This window comes from Poecilia formosa, unplaced genomic scaffold (genome assembly GCF_000485575.1).
Source record: "Poecilia formosa unplaced genomic scaffold, Poecilia_formosa-5.1.2 Scaffold33, whole genome shotgun sequence".
Lineage (NCBI taxonomy): Eukaryota > Metazoa > Chordata > Actinopteri > Cyprinodontiformes > Poeciliidae > Poecilia > Poecilia formosa.
The window spans coordinates 822,566-844,735 of NW_006799972.1; the positions used below are offsets into that span (position 1 = coordinate 822,566).

At 38.0% G+C, this 22,170-nt stretch overlaps 1 protein-coding gene across 1 annotated transcript; it reads right to left on the reverse strand.

Annotated features, from left to right (window-relative positions):
- Nucleotides 1-388: 388 nt before the first annotated feature.
- chs1 (chitin synthase 1) lies at nt 389-21,955 on the reverse strand. Its single transcript, XM_007549807.2, has 35 exons — nt 21,648-21,955; nt 21,437-21,513; nt 16,086-16,221; nt 15,420-15,605; nt 14,976-15,177; nt 14,364-14,524; nt 14,208-14,283; nt 13,440-13,558; nt 12,718-12,895; nt 12,210-12,306; nt 11,967-12,063; nt 11,625-11,746; nt 10,856-10,951; nt 10,241-10,405; nt 10,009-10,156; nt 9,816-9,881; nt 9,560-9,732; nt 9,114-9,172; nt 8,676-8,876; nt 8,437-8,605; nt 7,875-7,990; nt 6,615-6,794; nt 6,437-6,541; nt 6,149-6,263; nt 5,730-5,811; nt 5,420-5,652; nt 5,165-5,289; nt 4,986-5,067; nt 4,550-4,703; nt 4,276-4,380; nt 3,052-3,162; nt 2,802-2,936; nt 2,637-2,716; nt 2,386-2,452; nt 389-1,412 (listed from the first exon to the last, which is right to left on the reverse strand). The coding sequence occupies exons 2-35, from the start codon at nt 21,484-21,486 to the stop codon at nt 1,335-1,337; spliced, it is 4,269 nt and encodes a 1,422-aa protein (XP_007549869.1). The 5' UTR covers nt 21,487-21,513; nt 21,648-21,955; the 3' UTR covers nt 389-1,334.
- Nucleotides 21,956-22,170: the final 215 nt, after the last annotated feature.

A 22,170-nucleotide genomic window follows, 5' to 3' on the forward strand; every position in this document is an offset into this window, starting at 1 on the left:
GATGTGAACAGGACAGACTAGATGACCAGCAGCTCCTGTGGAACGTTTTACTTCTCGAGTTGGTGCATGAAGGTCGTTTTTTCATGGGGCGTCTGTGTGGCTGTCTGGGTGACTCCGAGGAACTGGAAGTTATCTACATCTATTGGAGGGAGATCGCACCAGTTTGGACCGAACCAGTGGACCAGGCAGTCTGCCTCATGTATCCAGACCATTGTCCTGGATCAGACCCATGACATTGGTGTCATCTGCAAACTTCAGGAGTTTCTCAAGCTTTAAGTTTTTTTTTAAATTTTTTTATTTTGTTGTTTTGGTTCTGAGAAGATCTTGGAACGTTTGCGGTCTTTAATCGCAACTCTTTTGTTTATGTGTCACAAAAATGACATTTTAATTGCAGATAAAAGAATTTATTTCATAACAGACATTTGATTTGACAAATACATTTTGCTTGTACATTTTTATGATTAAAGGAAATGTCTTTTTTTTCAAAGTGCTTTGCGATGATTAACAGATAATTACAACATTTTAATACAGTGCAGAAAAAGTAACACTGTCCAATACTTGGGTATTACGATAGATAATTCAGTATTTCTAACTATGTGTAAACGTTGAATGTGCTGAACTGTCAGTGATTCCAGGAAAATATCTAGATATTTACTTAAAATGATTTTAAATGTTTAAAGCTGTTATTTTTGAAATGGAAGTAAAAATGGACTACAATGTGTTTTTCCTTATATATGGTCCACATCTGCCAATCATCCAACAAAAAGATGTTCAAAATGGCAAAACAACAACTAGACAGCACTGATATTCTGTAAACCAAACCTGTGTATCTTTGTTTTCACTTCCACTAAATTATTCCAGAGTCATACGCACACTCTGCGACACCCTCTGCAATTAGGCCCTGAAGGATGCTTTTATCCATACAAACAAAAATAAATACAAATCTTAAAAGCAAACACATTTAGGTAAAACAGTCATTAAAAGCCCTCTCTCCAGTGATTTTGTTAAAACGTACTCTCTCGTTCTCATTTTGCATCGCCAAACAAAGCTTATTGAATTTGTAAAAACTGATTTCCCCTGTGCCGTTTGTTCCTCCCCACATTGATTACAATCAGTTCTTTGGGAGGGGAAACAGCTGCTGCAGAACAGATGAAAAGTTTATTATTTCCTGCGTTGACCGATTTAGAATATGGCTTTGTTACTATAAAAAAACAAAAAAGAAACCCAGGCAATATAGCTTTCTCTGAAGTATGATCAAAGATGGCTGTTATGCATTGTGAATGGTGGAAGATAGAAAGGAAGAAATGCATGCGGAGAGGTATTTGTTTCTTGTGCTACAGCTGGAAGTCCTCACTGTGGAGAGAAACGGCGTAATTGTTCTCCAAGACCTGGTCCTCCTCCTCTTCATCCTCCTGCGTTGCAAAACAAAAAACACATGAGGAATTTTATATTTCTTAACATACCAGATATTTTTAACAACCACAATCATGCAAGAGGGAAAGTTAAAGGTTTCCTGATTATCATAGTTGCATTTTAGCTCATATACTGTATTTTCCGGACTACAGAGCGGACCTCACTATAAGCCGCACCCACAAAGTAAAAAACAACTGGAAACGGGCATATATAAGCCGCACTGAGCTATAAGTCGCTGGTATCTCCACAGCTCTCGGTTTTTCACAATGAATCTGCTATTAAGGACGTAGCCCTGCATCATCAGCGCCGAACCATGGATTCGTTCACGCCGAGTTTACGTGCAGCGGCTACCGATCTGTACTACTGGATCGATAGCCTTCAACTTAAAAGCTGCATCATATGAGTTTGAAAACATTTCTCCGTCGTTCCTGCTGCTAGCATGTGCTGGTTCTAAATGAAAATTAGCACTTTCTTCTTTGATTTCCAATTTTGACCTCCAATGATTCACTTCCTGCTAAAGCGCCCCCTGGTGGTGGAAGAAAAATCCACAGAAAAGCCACACCGGGCTACAAGCCACATGGTTCAAATGTGGGGGAAAAAGTAACAACTTATAGTCCGAAAAATACGGTAAAAGAAGTAATAAATAACTAAGATGAGAGCCAGCTACTGCAGACAAAAGTTTAACTTTAACTTTTTCTCCTTATTAGACTTTTTTAATATTCTTTCGGTACATATTGTTTCATGTCGAGTTCAAAGTTGTTGATCTATAATATTCTGAAATTTGGGTTTTAATGATCAGTAAGCTTTTAAGATAAAAAAATAAGACTAATGCTTAGAAATACGTTGCTCATAATAAATATTAGATATAAATCTATATTATGTATGAGTTTCACTCTTTAAATTAATTCACTAAAGTAACTTTTTGACAATATTTGAATTCACTGGTACATTCGGATGGGTGTTGTTTCCTACCGGCTCTCTCTCTTTGTAGTCCTTCTCTGTGCCACGGTAGGAAACCACATGGATCAGAGTGTAGACCCTGCAAACCAAGAGACACAAAAGTAAAATGACGGTCGGCCGTGTGGAAAATACCATCTAAATAAGAGATTATTTTAGTAATTTTAGAGTTAATTTTACTTAATAAAAAAACCTGAACAGGAAGTGTTCGCAATGGTTCAGATAACAAAAATAAACCGAAGCATTGAATGCATTCGTTTGTGTACCTGTGATACAACATGGCCACAAACTGGACGAGAAGAAGAACCGCAAAGGAAAACAGGAACATCAAACTGAGAGGCTCCACCTGCCAGAGGAAAACAAAACCAGTGTTTATTTTAAAGTCCCTTCGCTTTATCATTGTGCTGAACTCCATTTTCTGATGTTCCCACCCTTAGGTATTCTGTTTCATTTTTCTCCACTGAAAACTTGGGGATCTTGATGCTGATGATGTCGTTTCCGATGAGCTGCAGGAAGAAAGTTGCTACCACCCAGAGAACGTTGATGATGAAATACAGGAAGACCGACTGTGGGAACCAGACACGTTTTGAGAATTTGGTCACGTCTTTAATGCAGATATAGCGCTTTGGAAAAACGGATCAGGAACTTTTCATCACAGGACACTGAACATAAATGTTGTACCTTGTTTCGCAGCGACTTAAGTTCTTGGCCCACTCTCTTCTTGTGCTCCTCTGAATCATTTATCGGTGTCAGATATCGTTCGATCAGCTTATCCCAGAAGTCCTTCTCACCCTAAACACACAGATAAAGGAACAGCTTTTTAGGTTTTTTTAAAAATACAAATTGGAAATAAATCAATGTCGTTTTCAACTGTGGAGTTTTAGTTTTGCATCAACCCGCCCAGACGCCTGGAGTCAGATGTAGAACGATGTGAACCATAATCTCACTTTCTCACCTGCAATCAACCAAACTCAGACATATACGCAGAACTCACTAACATCTTTTATCTTCCAACACAAATAACGAATCTGCTAAAAACGTCGGCAGTGAAGGAAACCTACTGAAGTTTAAACCAAACATCAGAACAGGGGGGGAAAAAAAACAACAATTAAGTGACTTTGAATGCAGCACAGCTGAAAGGCTTGTGTGACTGTTTCAAAATCTACTTATCTAATAAGATTTTTACACACAACCGTTTCTAAGATTTACAGAAATTCGTCTGAAAGGTAAAAATATCCAGTGAGTAAATGTAATTTCTGAAAGCCCCACACGTCGAACCCTGACTCATAGCTACGCTGCCAGCTCAGACTAAAACCTGCACAGGCTCACCAGAACTGGACAAGAATGAGCAACACAAATATTGCCTGGGTCAGCCTTGATTCGAGCCGACATTCAAACGTCGGGGTCAGAATTTGACACAAAACATGAAAACATGGATTCGCTCTGAAGGACTCAAGATCGATGTTGGTGTGAAAAATATTTTCTTGGCACACCAAGCAGAGCAGCAGCAGAATATCGTCCATCTGTTTGTGGATTGTGATGGCTCCTTGTAACAGGATAATGCAGCAAAGCTCAGATCGCCTCCAACTCTTCTTACGATAATGAGTTCCCTGTACTCCACCGGCCTCCAGTCAAGAGGTTTACGATCCAGCGGAGCGCGTTTCAGACGCGAGTGATTTGTGTCGTTTACAAGCAACAAATCTGCAGCAAATCTGTGATGTTATCAAGTCAACATGGACCCAAATCTCCGGGGAATATTTCTGACGTCTTGTAGCGTTTACTATAAAAAGACTGAAGCAGGTCCAAGCGGATCCAACCTGTTACTAGAAGCGTGTATTTAATAAAGCAGCCGGTGTGCGTACATTTGAAATGTCATTTATTCTGTAAGCCGATTGGTTTTCTTACCTCATCCAGTCTTTGAATCTGTGGGGCACTGAGGGTTTTCTCTATGGCTCGTTTCACTCTCTTTTCTAACTTCATCATTTTATTACTCTTCAGGATGTGTCGAGCCTGAGGCACAAGCAAAGTAAATCACTCAGTGTCTTATTCCAACAGAAAATACGAGTCATGTTAATCATTGCAAACTGTTGTTCTTAAGGCTGCTATTTTAGAAACAAATGATCCCGTTTTTATGTTTTGAAAGAAAAAAACACAAAAAAAAAAAACACATGACATCCACCTGATTGGTCAGTTCGTGCTGCAACTCGTCAATTTCAGCTTGTTCCAAAATGTCCTCAGGTCCAGCTTTGCTCAGTCTTATATTAAGCGTGTCCGTCAACATCAGGATCAGGTCTTCAACCACATCTTCCTGATTTTTGTTTCGGAGTGTGTATCTGGGAATGAAAACAATATTTACACAACTGCTACTCAGTGACGTCAATGTGCTGCTGTGGTTTATTTGGACATACGAACATGAAGAAACACGTTTTAAAACAAAACAGAGGCAATAAAATGCACATTTTTTTTTAAAGTAGTTTGTAGTTTCCTTTTTTTTTTTTTTTTAAAGTAGTTTGTAGTTTCCTTTTGTCCAGTCATTAAGGTTTAAGGTTTGTTTCTTTTCCAACATTATCTCACAGGACAAAAACATGAAAGCGAGGAAGCTCATCACAATTTACCGGATTTGCGCCTGCAGATTTCTCTTCATGTTGAAATAAGTTAACTTCTTCAGAAACTCTACCTTTACAGGCTCCACCCAGTCTGCACACACAGAAAAATACACGTGTATAATTACAGTTTAATCCTCTGCACGATGTGAATATTGGACATAACTGTGTCGTTTGTAACAACGGCTCACCGCTGACAGGGATGTCTTCCATTTCCTCCGAGTCTGAATTCATAAAGTCATCGTCGCCTTCATCGGACGAGAAAGAGGAATCAGACTTCATGCTCTTTTTCTCATCATCATCGTCGCTGTCGTCACTGTTTACAAATATAGCAATAAATGTCAGTGTTTGGTCGATGATTCAACTGTGACTTTTTTGTCTTTTCTCCCTAAATACATACTGACAACAGCAGCGATAAAAATGACAAGAAGAAGAAAAATCATAACCTATGAGAGGAAGAATCTTCCTTGTCTTTCAGTGGTGCCTTTTTGTTTTGGCCAGCTAGAGGAGTTTTAGCTTCTGCGGCTTTCTCTGTGGTGAGTTCTGGTTTGTCTTGAGGCTCCGGGTTTGAGGCGGCCTGCGGCTGCGTTTCTTTTTGGGTGATTTGAAGGAGAGGCGCTTTCTGTGTGGCCAAACTTGTGATCTGCTGAAGCATGGGGTTTTCTGCTTCCTGGGTTATCTGCGAGACAGAAGAGCTATTTAACTCGGCAGATGCTCTCGCCGAAAGGTTTGTGTCCATTTCTCTCTTGGCCGTACCTTTATGTTCCAGTCCCAGCAGCAGAGCCTGCAGTCTTTGTTGCACAAAACGTTATGAGTTTTCTTCTGTACTCCTTCTTCCCTAATGACAGAAATGACGTAAAGATAAAAATTAGGACATTAATGACAACTAAACCTGATCCTGTGTGATTCAGGTGGATTCTGCGCTTATCGTTTTTGTTTGAGTAGTTACCATTTTACAGTAATTCACTTTACCGTTACTCGATATCAGATTTAGTGCCTTTTAAATAACATTTGGTGTGCAGGTTAAACACTACACATTGTGGAAAGTCAAAACTCCTTTTCAGATTAAGCCAAAATTTGAATTTTACATTTTAGCCTAATTTTATTATGTTATTAATCTCAAAACAATTTCAAGAAAACACTACGATATGCATAACATTTTATTATCTCATTACTTGGATTCTCTTGTTCCCCATGACACATTGTTCATGTTCACCAGAGAGTAGATGGTCAGCAGGAGGTATCCACTGGGGATACAGATGAAGTACATCAGACCATAGATAATCAGCCCTGGAAGAGAGCAGAAAAAACTAATTAGCATAAAATTAGCAGAGCAAAGCAAAGTCATTCAAAAACACTTTCAAAATCAGGAATTAACTGATTAAAACAAAAACACTCCTGAAAATAAGCATGTGATGCACTGCTGATGGAGAATAATGTTTATGATTATAATAAAAACCTACCAAACTCTTGTGGGTGCAACATGGCCGTCACCAAGTACATAATCGCCATTGAGACCAAAAACACACCAGTGGGGGTCAGAAACGTGCCCTGCACCACCATGTCCCCTAAAAGAAGAACACTCTATGTTTGTATGCACAGCGACTGCACAACTGCAGCTACGCATAAGGTTGCACCTACCAATGATGGAGAAGAACGACGCGGTCATAAGAAACGCGTAAATAACGCTCATGACGGCAGCGATGGTTATCTGGGTATTTGCTTTAGTTGCAAAGCAGATGATGATGTAGAGGACGGGCGGGATGCAGGCGATGATGATGGCAAGGGCGCCATCCATTTTGAAGACGAACTGAAACGCTCCTGTTGGGAAAAACAACATGGAGAGCGAGGGACGTATTAACGCCTGACAGAAACATTTTGCATATTATTTATAAATAATGACCATATATGTCTGATTGGCCCAGTTGTCGTCAATATTATTTGTGAATCTAAATGTTTCGCTTCCAAACTGTGTGAGATCTGCTTAAATATTGTCAAAGGTATATTTGAGTTGACAGAAAAATATTCTTTGAATGGTCCCTACTTCTCGTCGAAAAAGTACTTTCTAAATGACCTCAAGAAAACGACTGACTTGATTTTATTAGCTTAGAAGTGACAACAAGGTTCTCTTTGGTTTTTCAATTTTTTCTTTCCAATTAATTTGTTTTGACACACTTTAAAGACACAATGTTCTGTCTTTATAAAATAGAATATATACATGCAGCTCTGGAAAAAGATAAGAGTCCACTTAAAATGATCAGTTTCCTTGATTTTGCTTTATATAGGTATATGATTGAGTAAAATGAACATTGTTCTTTTATTCCATAAACTACTGCCAACATGTCTCCAAAATTACATGCAAAGATTTAGTATTTATTTGAAAAAATAATAACAAAAAGATGCAGAGCTTCCAGACCTCAAATAATGCAAAGAAAACAAGAAACAACAAAACCAATGTTTTAACTCAGGAATAGTTCAGAAATCAATGTTTGGTGGAATAACCAGGAGGTTTTCAATGGGGTTCAGTGCAGTGGACTCTCAGTTTTTTCCAGAGCTTTACATCTGAAACATGTAACTTCCAGTTTCTAAGTGTCTCTGTGATCAGCTTTCAGTGACCGGTACACAAACTGAGGTTCTAAGTCGACACAAGTAAACTTGTTGAGCTTCATTGTTGTGTAAAAACTAGAATGGTTTAAGGCAACAGGTTTCCTCTAACCAAGTCAAACAATCCAGGTTAAGAGAGAACAGACATGTTGCAGTTTGCCTGCGTTCTTATTGTCAGACTTCTGCGGCAAAGTTGAAAACTTGTGCTTTAACTCTAATTTGCTGAGCACAAACATGGAGTGTGAAGGGTCTTTGGTTAACCTGTGGCCTTAGATGTGACGGTCCGGTTCTGCTCACCTGCTACCATAAGCGTCACAGAGGCGGGTCCCAGAATAGAGGATCCAACAGTGAACATCTGATAGAAGATATAAAGGCTTGAGATGGATTGGTTTCTCTTCACCGTCTCACTTCCACTGTATTTAGATGATGAAAAACACAAGAATTAGTACATTTTGATTTAAATATGTGACATCTTTAAATGTCTCGTTGAATAATTAAATCCAGAATAAGATCACAAGAAACCTAAGCAGATATAAAAAAGATTAACATAAGTATTAGACTTACGTGTGTATTTACAGTGCATTGGAAAAGGATGGCTTTTTTTTTTTTTTATTTGTCACATAACAACCACATGTGAAAATGCACATAACTGGCCAACACAAGATGAAGCATAAATGTAAAAAATGATTGATTGTTTTCACACAAGATCCAATAAAACATTTTAAAGTTTTGGGGGTAGTAACATACAAACATGTGAAAATATTAGCTTTCCAAGGCACTGTGCGTACTTACATTTAAAACATGAATGAAAAAGTGTGCGTTAAGATTGGGTTTTTAATCGCTAACCATGATTACTGACCTGTGCAGAAGATCCAGTGTGTTAGCCAGTGTGGAAGGCCCCCATCGTCTCCTCTGGTTGTAAAACTCTTTGAATTCCTGTGGTGAGTTGGTGTATGCGTCTGATGCGGCGTTGTACTCCACACGCCATCCTTGTTGCAGCAGCAAAGTACACAGCCAACGATCCTCCCCTGATGATACGCACAATTATTCCTGCTCCAAGGCCGTCGCATTACGAAACCGGGTCGGATCAGAACCTACCTTGGTCATATTGCACATACTCGGCTCCTCTTGTTGCAGTTGTTGTGTACTTCTTCAAGATGTTGTCGTCCATCAACGCGGAGCCCCTAAACAGACTGAAGCATCCCGGGCTGCACAACACGGAGCCGAACACGTGCTCTGCGGTCTTCTGCAACCAATGGCCCACTGCGTACTCAAACTTCTGGTACCAAACCATGGGACCTGTGACATGCAGGGCAAAGAAGATAATTTAGAGTGAGAATTTAGCATTATGCACAAAAAAGAAAGCCTGTCCTTTAAAAAGGCAACATTTACAGCAAATTGCATTCACAGCTAAATGCATCTCAGCTGGTTGGTACCTTCCCATGCATCTTTCTGAGATATAAGGTTAAAATCTGTCCAAATGTTCTGAAGTAAAAACACAAAGTAGTGAAAAGTTATCGAGAACATTTGACGTACCCATGCCAGTCGGATGGATTCTGCCACATGCTGCACCGACGTTGTAATACATTCTCAGCCTGTTAAGAAATTATTATTATTTTTTGTTTCAAAGCATTCAAGTGAAACTGCAGAAGTTAAGAAAGTAAACCATTTATGGTATTTATGAAATAAGTAATTCATCAAGCTTTGGTCATTTGTTTTGAGGAAGTTTGAATCATGTTTTCTGATGATGATACTGAATGACAAAACTGTTCGTTAACACAAGAGCTACTTTTTTTCCACACATCATATTCAAGCTGTACCTTAGCACTTGCTATCTGAAGAAAGAAAAAACCCAACCTTGATTATGTCAAGATAAGAGAACTGTAAAGATACGATCTCCAGTAAAACTGCACGGTGGTATGAAATGGCTTCCTGAAATTGAGATACATCAATATGTTTAGTTTAAAAAACGCGTCGCCCACCTGTCCACGAGCAGAACCACGGCTTTAGGGTGGAAGTCTGTGTCTCCGTCCAGAGCCAGGATGTACGTGTTGTCGTCTGAAATGAATCTTCTCTTGTTGTCGTTGTCGTACTGAGGCAAAAGGAAAATCTCTCCGTCCATAGAGATCAGACTTTCTCTGCTGGTATCCATACGCTGGAATCAGAAAGAAGGACGTTTAACATTTTCACCAGAACATAGAGATAGTAAAATATAAATGCAATCAATAAATCTCTTACTGGCATTTTCTGGGGGTTCTTGGTGATGTAACCTTTCCAGCCAAGCAGATAGTACATGTACATTATCTGGAAAAAAACGGAATATTTTGACACTTTTGAGTTTCATAATTCATAAAAAATATAACAGTGTTGTTCATTAAAAACTATGAAAACTACAAGTCATAAATACAAACTATATAGTGCTTGTCCTTACCTGAGACCACCTTTTTTTGTTGCGAATGCGACTTTTGTCCTTCAGGTGAACGTAGAGCATGTTGCCCTCAGGCAGGACAAACATTAACCTCCCGCCGTAGGGAGTTTCAATGATCGACACGTCGTCAGGCTCTTTGTTGGTGAACACTCTGAACGGGGGGATGGACAGATCAGTGGTCAGAGATGCCAAAATGTACATGTACGCGCTCCATGTCTGCATGGTAGTCTTGTACCTGTAAACCTCTGTCACAACATGAATCAGGTCTTCCACATATTCATTGACCAGCCTTTTCCCTGTCTCCTTTTGAGTCATGAACGCATCGTCAACAAAGATGTGGCTTTCAAAGTCAAAGCTGTCCTTGTGCTCCTCCTTTGGATCGCCTCGATAACGATCCAGCCTGAAACGAAGCAAGAAACAAATGGTAATGCAAATTAAATATTCAGCTTCACTTATGTCACATGTTAAGCTCTTGAATGTCAGCAGGCATACATATTTTCCGGACTACAGAGCGCGCCTCACTATAAGCGCTACCCACAAAGGAAAAAAATAAAAAATAAAAAATTTAGAAACGTACATATATATATATATAATATATATATATGTTGTTTCCATGATGAGCAAAAGAAATTTCTCTGTCATGCCTGCTGCTAGCATGTGCTTGCTCTAAATGAAAATTAGCACTTTCTTCTTCGATTTCCAATTTTGACTTCCAATGATTTACTTCCTGCTAGAGAGCCCCCTGGTGGTTGAAGAAAAATCCACGGAAAAGCCGCATGGTTCAAAGCGTGGGGGAAAAATAGCGGCTTATAGTCCGAAAAACACGGTATTGATATTGATATTGTGCTACCTGAACATGGAAGTGAGAATCTTCAGCATTTCATCGTAGGTTTCGTGCCACATGGTGGCACAGAGATAGATCACAACGCTCTGCAGTTCATCCTGGCTGTGGAGACGAGGATTTAAAAGATTACAGGAAGGTTTTAGCACATTGTTATATACAACTGCACTGTACATTAGTTTTATTTTGTTCATCTTGTTTTGTACATATAAAACTGTTTGATCTTTTGTGTGAACTAATTTCCCCACTTTGGGACAATAAAAGGTATTTATCTCTTCTCTCTGTCTCTGTTATTCTGGTGAGGCTTCATTTTCGTCTTCAGTTCCCCTCAGCTATGGAATAACCTAAGGGTTCATTCTTGGACCACTTCTCTCATCCCTGTACGTGATTCCATTTGGCTTGATTTTCAAGAAATAAGATTTCATCCTCTTGCTACATGGATAATTCAAAGAGGTTTCTCTTCCTCAAAAAGAATAGTGCAGCACTACTGAATCCCTGGTCGTCTACCTGATTTTCAAATCATATATGGCTCTTAAATTTATCAACCTATTCAAAAAAAATCTGCTTGTGACTTCAACAGTGGTAATGTTGGGCCACTATAAATTTTCAAGAAAGGGACTTTTCTGTTATTTTTGAAAACACTTCTATCAAAAATTGATAAATTCAGTTTTCAAAAGCAGATTTTTCCAATTTAGTGTAATTGCTACAGTCAACCCATGTCTGCATGTGCTGTTTTATAATTTTAAAACAGGAAAGCAAAGCATGAGAATCCTCTTACTTTTCATTTGTTTGGGCTTTTGGCAGCTTCATCTTGGTGTTGAGCAGCAGAGACAGGTCGATGAAGGCGGATTCGTAGAGTCGACGCACAAAGAGCTGAGATGTTCTTTCTATACGCTGGACCTGTTGAGTGTAGAATCATTAAGGTCCGCGACTTTTTGTGTGGTTAAAGAAAATAAAATGGCTCAAAAATGCAGTGTTTTAACTTTAACCTAGACAAATGTCTTGTCCGAAACATAATATCTTGGTTTATCTAAGCACATTTTTTTCAGAAACGTGGTTCCAACCTTGTAATTTTAAATATTCGGTAAAGAGAGGAGTATATAAGAGAGCATAAAAATACCTTGATCTTCCACACATAATACGTAGCTGAGACAAATCCACCCCACATGCACACTCCCTCCAGCACCAACATGGCAAAAGGCCATTGGAAGTAGTGGCTGTCAAACAAACAACGCATCACCGTGAGCAACCTTTACACTTCTAAGACTTCTGTACTTCATATACAACCAAACTTTTCACAGAGCACATAATTTATGCAGGTTTGTGTGGAAATAAAGCAGAATATTAGCCTGGGGTGTCGTACTTGTTGAGTGAGGTCCTGCAGATGCTCCGGAACATCTCCAACAGAGGAACATTAGTTGTGTTTTTGTCCTTAATCAAATGCAAATTTGAACAGAAGGCTGCAAGAATGAAAACATCAACCAGGCGGTTCAGTTTCATGCATAGCATCCGTTTTGTTTTATCCTTTTGATAAAAATATTTGTAGTTTTTTTGTCTCACCTGATTAACAAAATAATAATAATAACAACAGCAAATAACAATAGATAAGGTCAAAAGAAAATACTTCTGGAAGCTGTATGTTGGTACTTGTTTTCCCAAGTAATCTTGCAATAATCATGCAGCCATTTTCTTTTTATTAGATCTGACGTACGTCATAGAGAAAAGGCTCAGATAGATATAGTGATGTGCATAAGGAAGAAGTTTGTCTCTGAGTAAATGATGTCCCAGCATTTTATTTTTTTATTGAAGCTGGAACAAGTCAGGTGAGGGAATAAGGAAGAAAAAGTATTTGTAAGAAAAGGTAACCTTACCAATGATCCCTTCTGTGTTTGCTGAATCAAAACGTTCTGCATATACGAGGAAGAGTATCAGGCCCAGGCCCAGCACTGCCGGGCCAGTGCAACACAGAGGCAGAGCGAAACTCATCCGGACAGCGTTGATCTTACAGGCAACTACGCCAAACCAGTGGCAGGCTGCTGAGCAGAAGGCCTGAGATAAAAGAAAACGTTTTAAAGCTTACTGCGTTTAGGAAGGGATTCGTTTTCTGTCACAGTTTTCCAGTGTGAAGTCGATGGTTTCAGCATTTCACTGGGAACTTTTACATCACGTACAGGCATTCACAAAACGCTCGCTTTAGAGTCAAAGGTTGAATTAATCAGGGCGCAAACCAAAACAACTTGTCTTAATTGCCATCGTCATCTTTTATGAAACAAAAAAAAAAGTTGTGAAAACCTCAAAACACTACTGGTGAATTTTAGAGTAAGTTTAATACCAGATTCTTTATATGTCCAGTCAGAGTGTGATTTGTCTTTTTCTCATAACTGTAGTTTTGCCAGGTTAGGTGTTCAGGGTGAGTCTCAGTTTTATAAATAAGAACAAGAAAACTTCCTGAGGAGGTAAAAACAAACTACATTACTGATTTTCTGAGAATACACCTCAGTTAGAATAGATAGAGAGAAACACTAACAATATATTCCACATTACGACATGTTACTCTACCATAAATGTCCATTTATCAGCCTCTTTGACTTACCTGTAAGAAAAAGAGCACAAGACCTATTTTCAGAATATTTCCTTCATCACCTGCCAGGTTAAAATCTTTCCACACGATAGATTTGATCATGAGTCTGTGGTAGATCAGGTACACAGCTCCTGCAAAAAACAAAAAACATACTGCATGTTTACTAAACATGATAATGCTTTGTATATGCTTTGTATGATAATGCTTTGTAAACATTATCATGTTTACAAACATCTTTTCTGAGGTTTGAAGCAGAAAAGAGGCATCAAACCTCAAAAGCCTCATTTACATTGTTTATTGTGTGACTATTTCTAAAATCGTGATCCAATTTGTATTTTACTATAACAAACGCTAACTGGTGATGTTCGTAAAATCCCAAAACTAACAGTATTTTGGGATTTTTATTGTTTCCTCCAGTGTTGTCTCCATGTGGGCTTCAATAGATATAATATATATAGCAATAAAACCGAACTTATTAAAGCCACTGGTGTAATTTATTAACAAATTTCTCATTTGTTAAGGGCGAGTTTGTGGTGTTTCTGTAGCAGCGACTTTTTATCTACTCTCCTGTCATCATTACCACAACATCAAAGTTCATATTCCCTCATCCCTGTCACATGCTGCACAGAAATGTTGGTGTTTTCATGTCGACTCTTTTCCATCCAAGCATATCAAACCACAGTGAAGCTGAGCGATAAGACGTTTTCCCCGCCAGGTGGGATTCCTCTGCATTGTTTTGACTGCTGCACACCGACACAAGCTTTGGCAGCAGATAATTACCTATCACCAGTATCCTCAAAATACTGCTGATGACAAAGACAAAGTCCCTGAAGCCGTCCAACTCTGCCAGCGCTTTCTGTGAAGTAAGACGTAAAGGAGTTTCACTGATCGTTATTCGTTGACACGTCGGCGCTCTGGAGTGTGTTTGAGGAATACCTGCATGCGGTTTTTGGCCTGCATTGTGTTTTCCCACCAGCAGAGGGAGACGAGGAGCGAAGAGAAAATCCCCAAACCCACGTAGTAAAAGCAATCCTTTTTCTGCCGGTCCACATGCGACGCTTCACGGATGTAGTAGTCCATTCCCAAGAGGCAGTAACCTGCAATCAGGCAGTTATTCCCAAACAGTTAGTGCTTCCTGTACGTTTCTGTCTGTTCGGTCTAAACCAAGCGACAGAGGTTTTATTTCATACCACAGGCAGTAATTCAATTTGTCTAAACTGTTTTGTCCAGTGGAGCAACTAAATCCATGATTTGATCCTGAAAATTGGGTTAGGGGAAAACATTCGTGCTTTCTGGAAGAACCTGATTGAAGATTCTTGCACACGCTATTATAGAGTGGCTATCTGCTAAAAAAAACACACAAAAAAACAATGATATTTTATTAAATCATAAAACTCTTTCTAAGCCACAATTTGCAAATCGTTGTATATCACTTTTATACTTCTATTATGGAGTTTGTCCAAGTTGCTCTAACACAGCAGCATAGCAGGAAAATCTGTAGTTTTCTTTTTCTGTTTTCATAATAAACAACAAAGTCAGGAGCGTTACCAACACTGGTGAGGAGGAGGGAGCAGATTGGGAAGAGGATTTTCCAGTTCTCCCTTTGTAGCCTGAACACTATCTGCAGGATTGCTGACACAATGCAGACTCCTCCACTGATGAAGAGATTCGTCAGGATGTCAAAATGAGGCATAACGACCAGGACCAGGAGTGAAGTGCCAAGAGACACCAAACTCTCAATGACACAAATCTGAAAAGGACAGGAGAACATGATGGGACAAAAACACACCAGAGCCTGAAAAGACACCTCATAAGAAAAACTGTAGGTGGCGAAATGAGCCGTATTTCATACCGTGATACATAAGTTGTGTCTTAATTCACTCACTCACTTGTTACACCTGATACATGTCAGCAAATAAGTAAATCTAAAATGAACACTGTATAGTTTCTGGGGCCGTGTGATGGATTAATTTGACGTTTTAAGACACATACCAACGCCATGGTCTTCATGTTGGGGGGCACAAATGTCTTGAAGGCACAACGCCACAGGGACTTCAAAAAAACTAAGAAGTTGGGGAAAACCAGGCAAAACACCAACATCAGCATGTAGAACTGCTGGTCCTTTTCATTACGGAGTGATTTTGGACTGGAGAGTGCTGACAAGACCAAGAGGGAGCCCTGAAAGGAGACGACAGAGAGCCACTGAGAGACAGACTAACACAGACAAGAGCAAAGTGGATACAAGTCGGCTAAAACCGAACTCTGTTAAAGATTAGTCAGCTGTAATAAGGATGTTATGTACAAGGAAAAAAGATGCACAAAAAAATCTAGCACATATTAAACAATCCAAATAAAACCAAAGGTTTGTTTGCTGACATTAAACACACTGAACAAAGAACGTTGTTATGATTCTAGAGAATAGAGGAGTGATAAACTGTCCACTATTTTATGTCATTTTCCATTTAAGTAAGTATCAAGGAAACATTTTTTTTTTGCTTCCTGCTCAGCTCTCCAAAAGCATCCATAATGCGCCAACCAAGTCAGACTGGAGAACCAATTAGATTTATGAAATTAAATTTAACTTTTTGTCCTTGGAGCTTTAGGATAGATGCTTGGGTTCCTTACAAGAAAAAAAAGTATTTGAAAAATAATTTTTACCTTGGCAACAACAGCGCTGACCAAAACCGCCAACCCAACAAAAATAGCCACGAAGTACTGCGCCACCAGGAGGCATCGTTTCTTTTGCTCCTTCTCGGCTCCAATGGGGTTCAGCTGAAATGGATCCCATGTGTCCCTGAGAGGCGAGCACAGATGTTACGGCAACGGCCAAAACAAAGAGTATCAACACACATTTTTCTATAACTAAGAGAACTGGGCACATTTCTAGAGAGGTTAGTCACCGTTTGCCACTGAGCTCATTGGGACTTGGGATTTTTCTGTATCCTTCCCCAAATCTATAGACAATTCCTTTGATTTCATGCTTGGTGTTTGACCTCTAACCTTGTACTGTCAGCTGTGGGAGCTTGTAGACAGATGCATATCCAATAAAGTAGATTTACCATGAATCTAGTTTGTAATAAAGTAGATTTACCATGAATCTAGTTTATAATAAACTAGATTTACCTTGAATGCACTCCATTTAAGATGTAGAAACATCTCAAGAATGATCAGTGGAAATGTCTTAACTTTGAGTTTTCAAGCCAAAGGCTGTAAATACTTAGATATGTGATTCCCTTTCTTTATTAAAAAAAAAAAAAACATTTTGAAAAGCATTTTCTCCACATAGACCCAATGGGGTATTTGTGTGTATAATGTAGAAGAAATATATTAATTCCTTGGACTTTTTGAATAAATTCTTTGTATTTTAATTTGCGTTTGTATGGTTTTGTTTTTCCATTTGTATTTGTATCATGGATTAAGTGAGCAGAAAGGATTTGGCACTTAACATAAACGCTGCTGAGTCAACCCCAACACGTAACGCAGAAACAATGTTTTCCCGCTAATCCGGCTGAATATCTCTGACGTCGACAGATGATAGGCAATCAGATTGTTTATGTCCATCATTCTCTGCTGCCAGCTTGTTGCTTACATACAGAGTAATCATCAGGGTGTGGGCTCTGTCTAAGCAGATAAGACATTTTTCTTTTTTATCTTTGTTTCTGGCATAGCAACCATCCAAACTGCTCAGACTGGAAATGAGGACAGCAACACATACAGAGTTAGTTTATATTGTACGAAGCAATTAAACAGCTCCTTAAAACTCTTTACAATCTTTATCTGGCTTGTTACATAAACTTATGAGCTGATTTAAGCATTATTTGTTGAGCAAAAGTATTTCTTAAGATGATCTCTTAGGAATGTGGCAGAAAAAAATGACGTCTCGCCGACATCTCTACGGATAATGATTGAAAATTACCGCTTTTTAACACAACTCAAAGTACGCCTGTTAAAGACGAGTCATCATAAGGAAGCAGACTCTGTCTAAAGCTGTATATATAGTCACCAGATTTCCAGGCACTAAAATGACAAACTCGACTGTTGACCTTTCTGAAAAAAATCCCTTTAGCTTTATTCCTTTTTCCTGTTCTGCAGCGTTGTGTGCATACAGCTCACAGAACAAAGTTCATGTTTAGAGGATCGTTCCAGAAATCTCAGCTCCTTAAACGTAATAAATGCCATAAGCTAAGAAGGCTGCTCTTCTGTCACTGAAGCCAGCCTTATAAAACCCTCTTGTGTAACATCTGCTCACTGGCTAATTGGCAACAACTCACACAAAAAAAATGAGCAGCTGTCACACTCGCCGTTATTTTTACATGACTTCACGAACCAAATGCTGAAAAAAGACAAAGTGGAGCATATTTAAATCTCCTGATGGAGGTGGCGTTAACAGTGAGGAACAAGAACATGACCTAAACCAACACAAGTAAAGATCATTTCTGCTTTTCTCATCATACTAACCACTCAAAGCACCGTTAGACCAGGATTCTCACTCATCCACTCTTACAAACTTCCCCAATCATACGAAGGCCAGTAAACAATTTTGGTTTCAGTTTTGCCCAAGGATATGAGGAAATGGTGAGGCGTTTGATTGCAACATGACCACTTTTCCCACTGACCCCCCCACTGTATTATTGTTACACAAGAGTGCAATAGATAAAGGACAATTAGGGGACAAACTGCTGCCATGAACTGCTCTGGTTACAGTAAAGGGGAAGTAATTTCTGTGAAACTGAATCTAAGCAAAACATTTCATCAAAAAAAGAAAAGATTAGCTGCAATTTCTAAATGAGAAAAGGTTGTAATAAGATATCTACTGGCGTCTTAAAATGAGTTAGAGTTGATCAAATGGACAAACCAAGGATGAGTTTGTCTTTGATTAAACTCAATTCAGAGTCAGTTTGCTACAAAACTTTTTCTGGGCTAAAACAACAACAAAAAAAGGACCTGGCAACTGCAATAGCAATCAAATCGTTGTCCATCCACGTCCTGAGTTTGAGTGATTTGGTTCAGGATTTAGTCGATGTTGTTTTGCAGACACTTATATGCATAACGTAGCAAGAGAAACCAAATATTTCTGTAGGGAAATTTGAGAAGTAAGGATGGATGAACAATTTTATCAAGACATTTTGCTGCATTTGTTGTGAAAACCAACAAACAGCAACTGTAATTTCTCTGATTTATTTAGATGTATTTATGGGCCACTTGAGGAAGATGGTCCCAACACAAAATGTACTTATTCGCATGAATTGTCTATCAGTTCTTGGGTTTACAAAATGCTACTAATTTGTGTTTAACATCATCACAATCACAATGTTTCTTATCAAGATTTTTCTTCTCCAATAACAACAAACATTTATATTTTCCTTTCATCATCTTACTGATGGCATTAAGGAAAAACTTAAACATTTCCTGGTTTATGAGAACAGCATAAAAAAAACTTAAAGGATGATAGTTAATTTAGAACAAATATAAAAAATAAATGTGTTTGTGGTCTATCAAGTTTTTAGTTGTTCCTTGATTTATTAACTTTCTTTAATGTTACTTTTATTTGACAATATATAATTAAAGCTTTCACATTTAAAGTTTTAATTACATACTTTTCTCTTGTGAGGCCTATTTCAATATTTAAAATATTTCAAGTTTTTAATTTCCATAAATACAGTTCTAAAATAAAGTTTAGTAGATAAATGTAATCGTTATTTTCTTTTCCAAACTATGGACTTTGTACATTTTATTTAAACAATTTTAATTTCTGTTTTCTTGATATTCTGTTGTTAATTTTGGTGTCAATATTAAGTTTTCGAAGAAGAAAACTTAATATTGACTGAATATTTAGTTAGATAGAATATTGAATATTAAGTTAACACCTTTAAGAACAAGTTGATCATATCAGTAATACAAATAAAACAACAATGTTGTGCATTTTTAGATGATAAATAATGAGGGAATATTAAAAAAACTCAGTTTGAAACGGGATTTCAACCTTCAACCCTGTGGCTGTTATGAACTCACCTGTTGTGCTCACAAGATATACAAGCAAATACAATAAATCAATTTTAAAAGGACCTGTTGGATTTAAAACATATTCTGACATTGCTTTTAAAAATTATATTATAATTCATGCCCCTCAGACGATAGCGACATTAATCATATATATGCTTCGGTCTTTTTTCCAAAGCTCTGAGAGTTTAAAATCAGATTAAAAAAAAAAGAAAACTGGTAACCTGATTCCATATTTGCCTCACAGATATCAATATGGAGAATGTGATTAAAGTTTGGTATGTATTTAACATTTTTTAATGGCCCGTCTAACAGCAGGCAGCATCAGCGGGGATGATATCGGGCGCAGCAATAAAGAGAAACGCAGCAGTGCTCAAGGGAAATTAAGTGTTCCCTCAAACTGTAAATTATATTTAATTGAAACCAGGTAATACAAGCGAGCAGTTTTTAATTTTATCCAATACTAATATCTATCCCACTAACAATTAACCTCCTAACAATGATGAAGAGGTTAATAAAGTTTGATCGTGAGCCTGAGGACAAGGAAATTGAATAGTTTCCGTGATTCAACTTGTCTCTTGAATTTTTTTTTACAGGATTTAAAACTTGATGGCCTGATGAAACGTTTCCAGTTCTGTTTGCGGAAGAACTTGGGTTGTTCTGAAATAAGAAAAGTGAACTTGCTCTTCCTGTTTTTTTTTTTTTACTTTCAGTTGCTGTGGGTGCTAGAAATAATCTGCTGAACAGACAGAGACACAAAAGTAATAAATCTATTTAAATAGTACAATAACCTATTTTGGATTAAGGACTCAATAGTGTAACAAATACTATAAAAGCATATATTCAGAGTTTTGGCCATAATTAAGAAAAGACAGATAATCTATTTTTGCTCAATGTCAACTAAGACAAAACTTTTCCTGGTTTAGGTCAAATAGCATCAACAAAATGATTTCTATTTACTGGTGAGAATTTTACGTACACAAATGTTACTGTAACTCTTAACAGTTTGTGACACCACAGATTATAATTTCTGTCTTTGTATGATTTTAAGATTCATTCAAATTTTCAACACTTGAGTTAAATGCATACAAACATTACAGCGCCGCCTCAAATATGCTGTTTCCTTGTGTGACATCATGTGAAAATAAAGTTAAATAAACAAAAACCTCCTGGTTATTCCTCCAAATACTGATCTCTGAACTCTTCCCAAGTTAAAACATTAGCTTTGTTGTTTCTGAATGAACATGAACTTGTTTTCTTTGCATTATTTCAGGTCTGAAAGCGCTGAGTCTTTTTCCTTGTTCTATTTCTCATTTTCTACAGTTTCTGCTTGGATTTTCAGAGAAACTGATCATTTTAAGTGGTCTCCTAATTTTGTCCAGAGCTGCATATCTAATATAACCTAAATAAACCAACATTTGTTGCAAAGTGGCTTAAGGACAACAATGTCACCAGATATCATAACAGGACTGTAAGATACTCAAAAGATCTATATATACAGCTAAAATGAAACTGCAATGAACTAAGCTAATCTATGCAACCTTTGGACTTTAAAGAAAGTTACAAAAGTATATAAAATAAATCAATCTTTAATTATTCTGACATATATGAAGTTACATTAAACAGGAAAAACTAGTTTAAATCAAATATTGAGTTTTTTTCTTTTACACAAACTTGAGTTTCCACATCATGATATTAGACATTTCCATATTTTAAAAGTATATCATATGGTGTCAAAAATATTTACATTTACTTTCCTGAACAAGGTGAATAACCCAAAAAGTAGAAAATACATCTCCACCAATCAGAGAGAAACGTGTCATGTCTGTAGTTAGGACTGCATTTAATCATGCATGCTAATTATAATCAAAGAGTTTCTAATTGGGCCTCCATTAACCTGAATGTGATTCACCGCTCTACATTCACATGTTGTCCTGAGCCTCTTTTCTTTAAAGGAGATTTCTTCCTTGAATAAACAGCAAACAGAGGAAGACAAACAGCCTGTTTACCTGTGCCTCCCTTCTCTTTTCCTCCCTCTGAATCTCAGCTCCTCCGACATGGTCTAATCCGCTGCCTCAGCGATGACCTGAAATCAGTAATGGTTCCTGTTTCATTACCAGCTTTACAACACAGCGTTTAGAAAGGAAGGCCTGGCAACACCAGCTCCGTTCTTCTGTGTTAACCCAGACACGAAATGAGAAATAAGCAGATGAAATTTACCTCGACTCGTCGATTATTCTCCTCACAAATGACAGGAAACTGAAAGTACAGTACAGACTCTTCTCAGTGACCTTCTGCCTTTCAATGCTGCTTTTTTTTTCCAAAAGCAAATGTCAGCAAACTTTAGGCATCGCTACTCTGAATCCTATCCCACAGAGTCAGTCTCTGCTGGTCTGTGAAGCAGCTTCTTCTTTGTTGGGCTGTTTTTCTCCGTGTTATCTCTAATGCTTATAAAAGAAACACCCATAAAGACAGTCATCTCCAGCCCTCTCAGGTGTGTTCACCTTAATCAGAGTTTATGAAAGATAAGAGTCCCAGGAAGTACGTGTGTGGGGAATGGTATTAGCAATTCACCATGAGCAAGAGTTACCATAAGGACCCAATCACACCCATGATTTTGTGAGTGCGTCTGTGCGTGTGAAGCAGACGTATCAAAGTTTTGCAGTAATAAATAACTTCAGGCTATCTAAGTAGTTTTTATGAGGGCTGTAAGACGGTCCAAGGGTCATTTACACAGAAGCAC

Bases quoted from the DNA above. Each gene is read 5' to 3' on its own strand.
- chs1 (XM_007549807.2), bottom strand. From the start codon at position 21,486: ATGTCGGAGGAGCTGAGATTCAGAGGGAGGAAAAGAGAAGGGAGGCAC. The intron at 14,284-14,363 runs GTATTCCTCAAA...CTTACTTCACAG, and splicing joins AGGCCAAAAACCGCATGCAG to AAAGCGCTGGCAGAGTTGGA. The intron at 4,381-4,549 runs GTGGATGTCATG...CTTGTGCCTCAG, and splicing joins AGCACGAACTGACCAATCAG to GCTCGACACATCCTGAAGAG.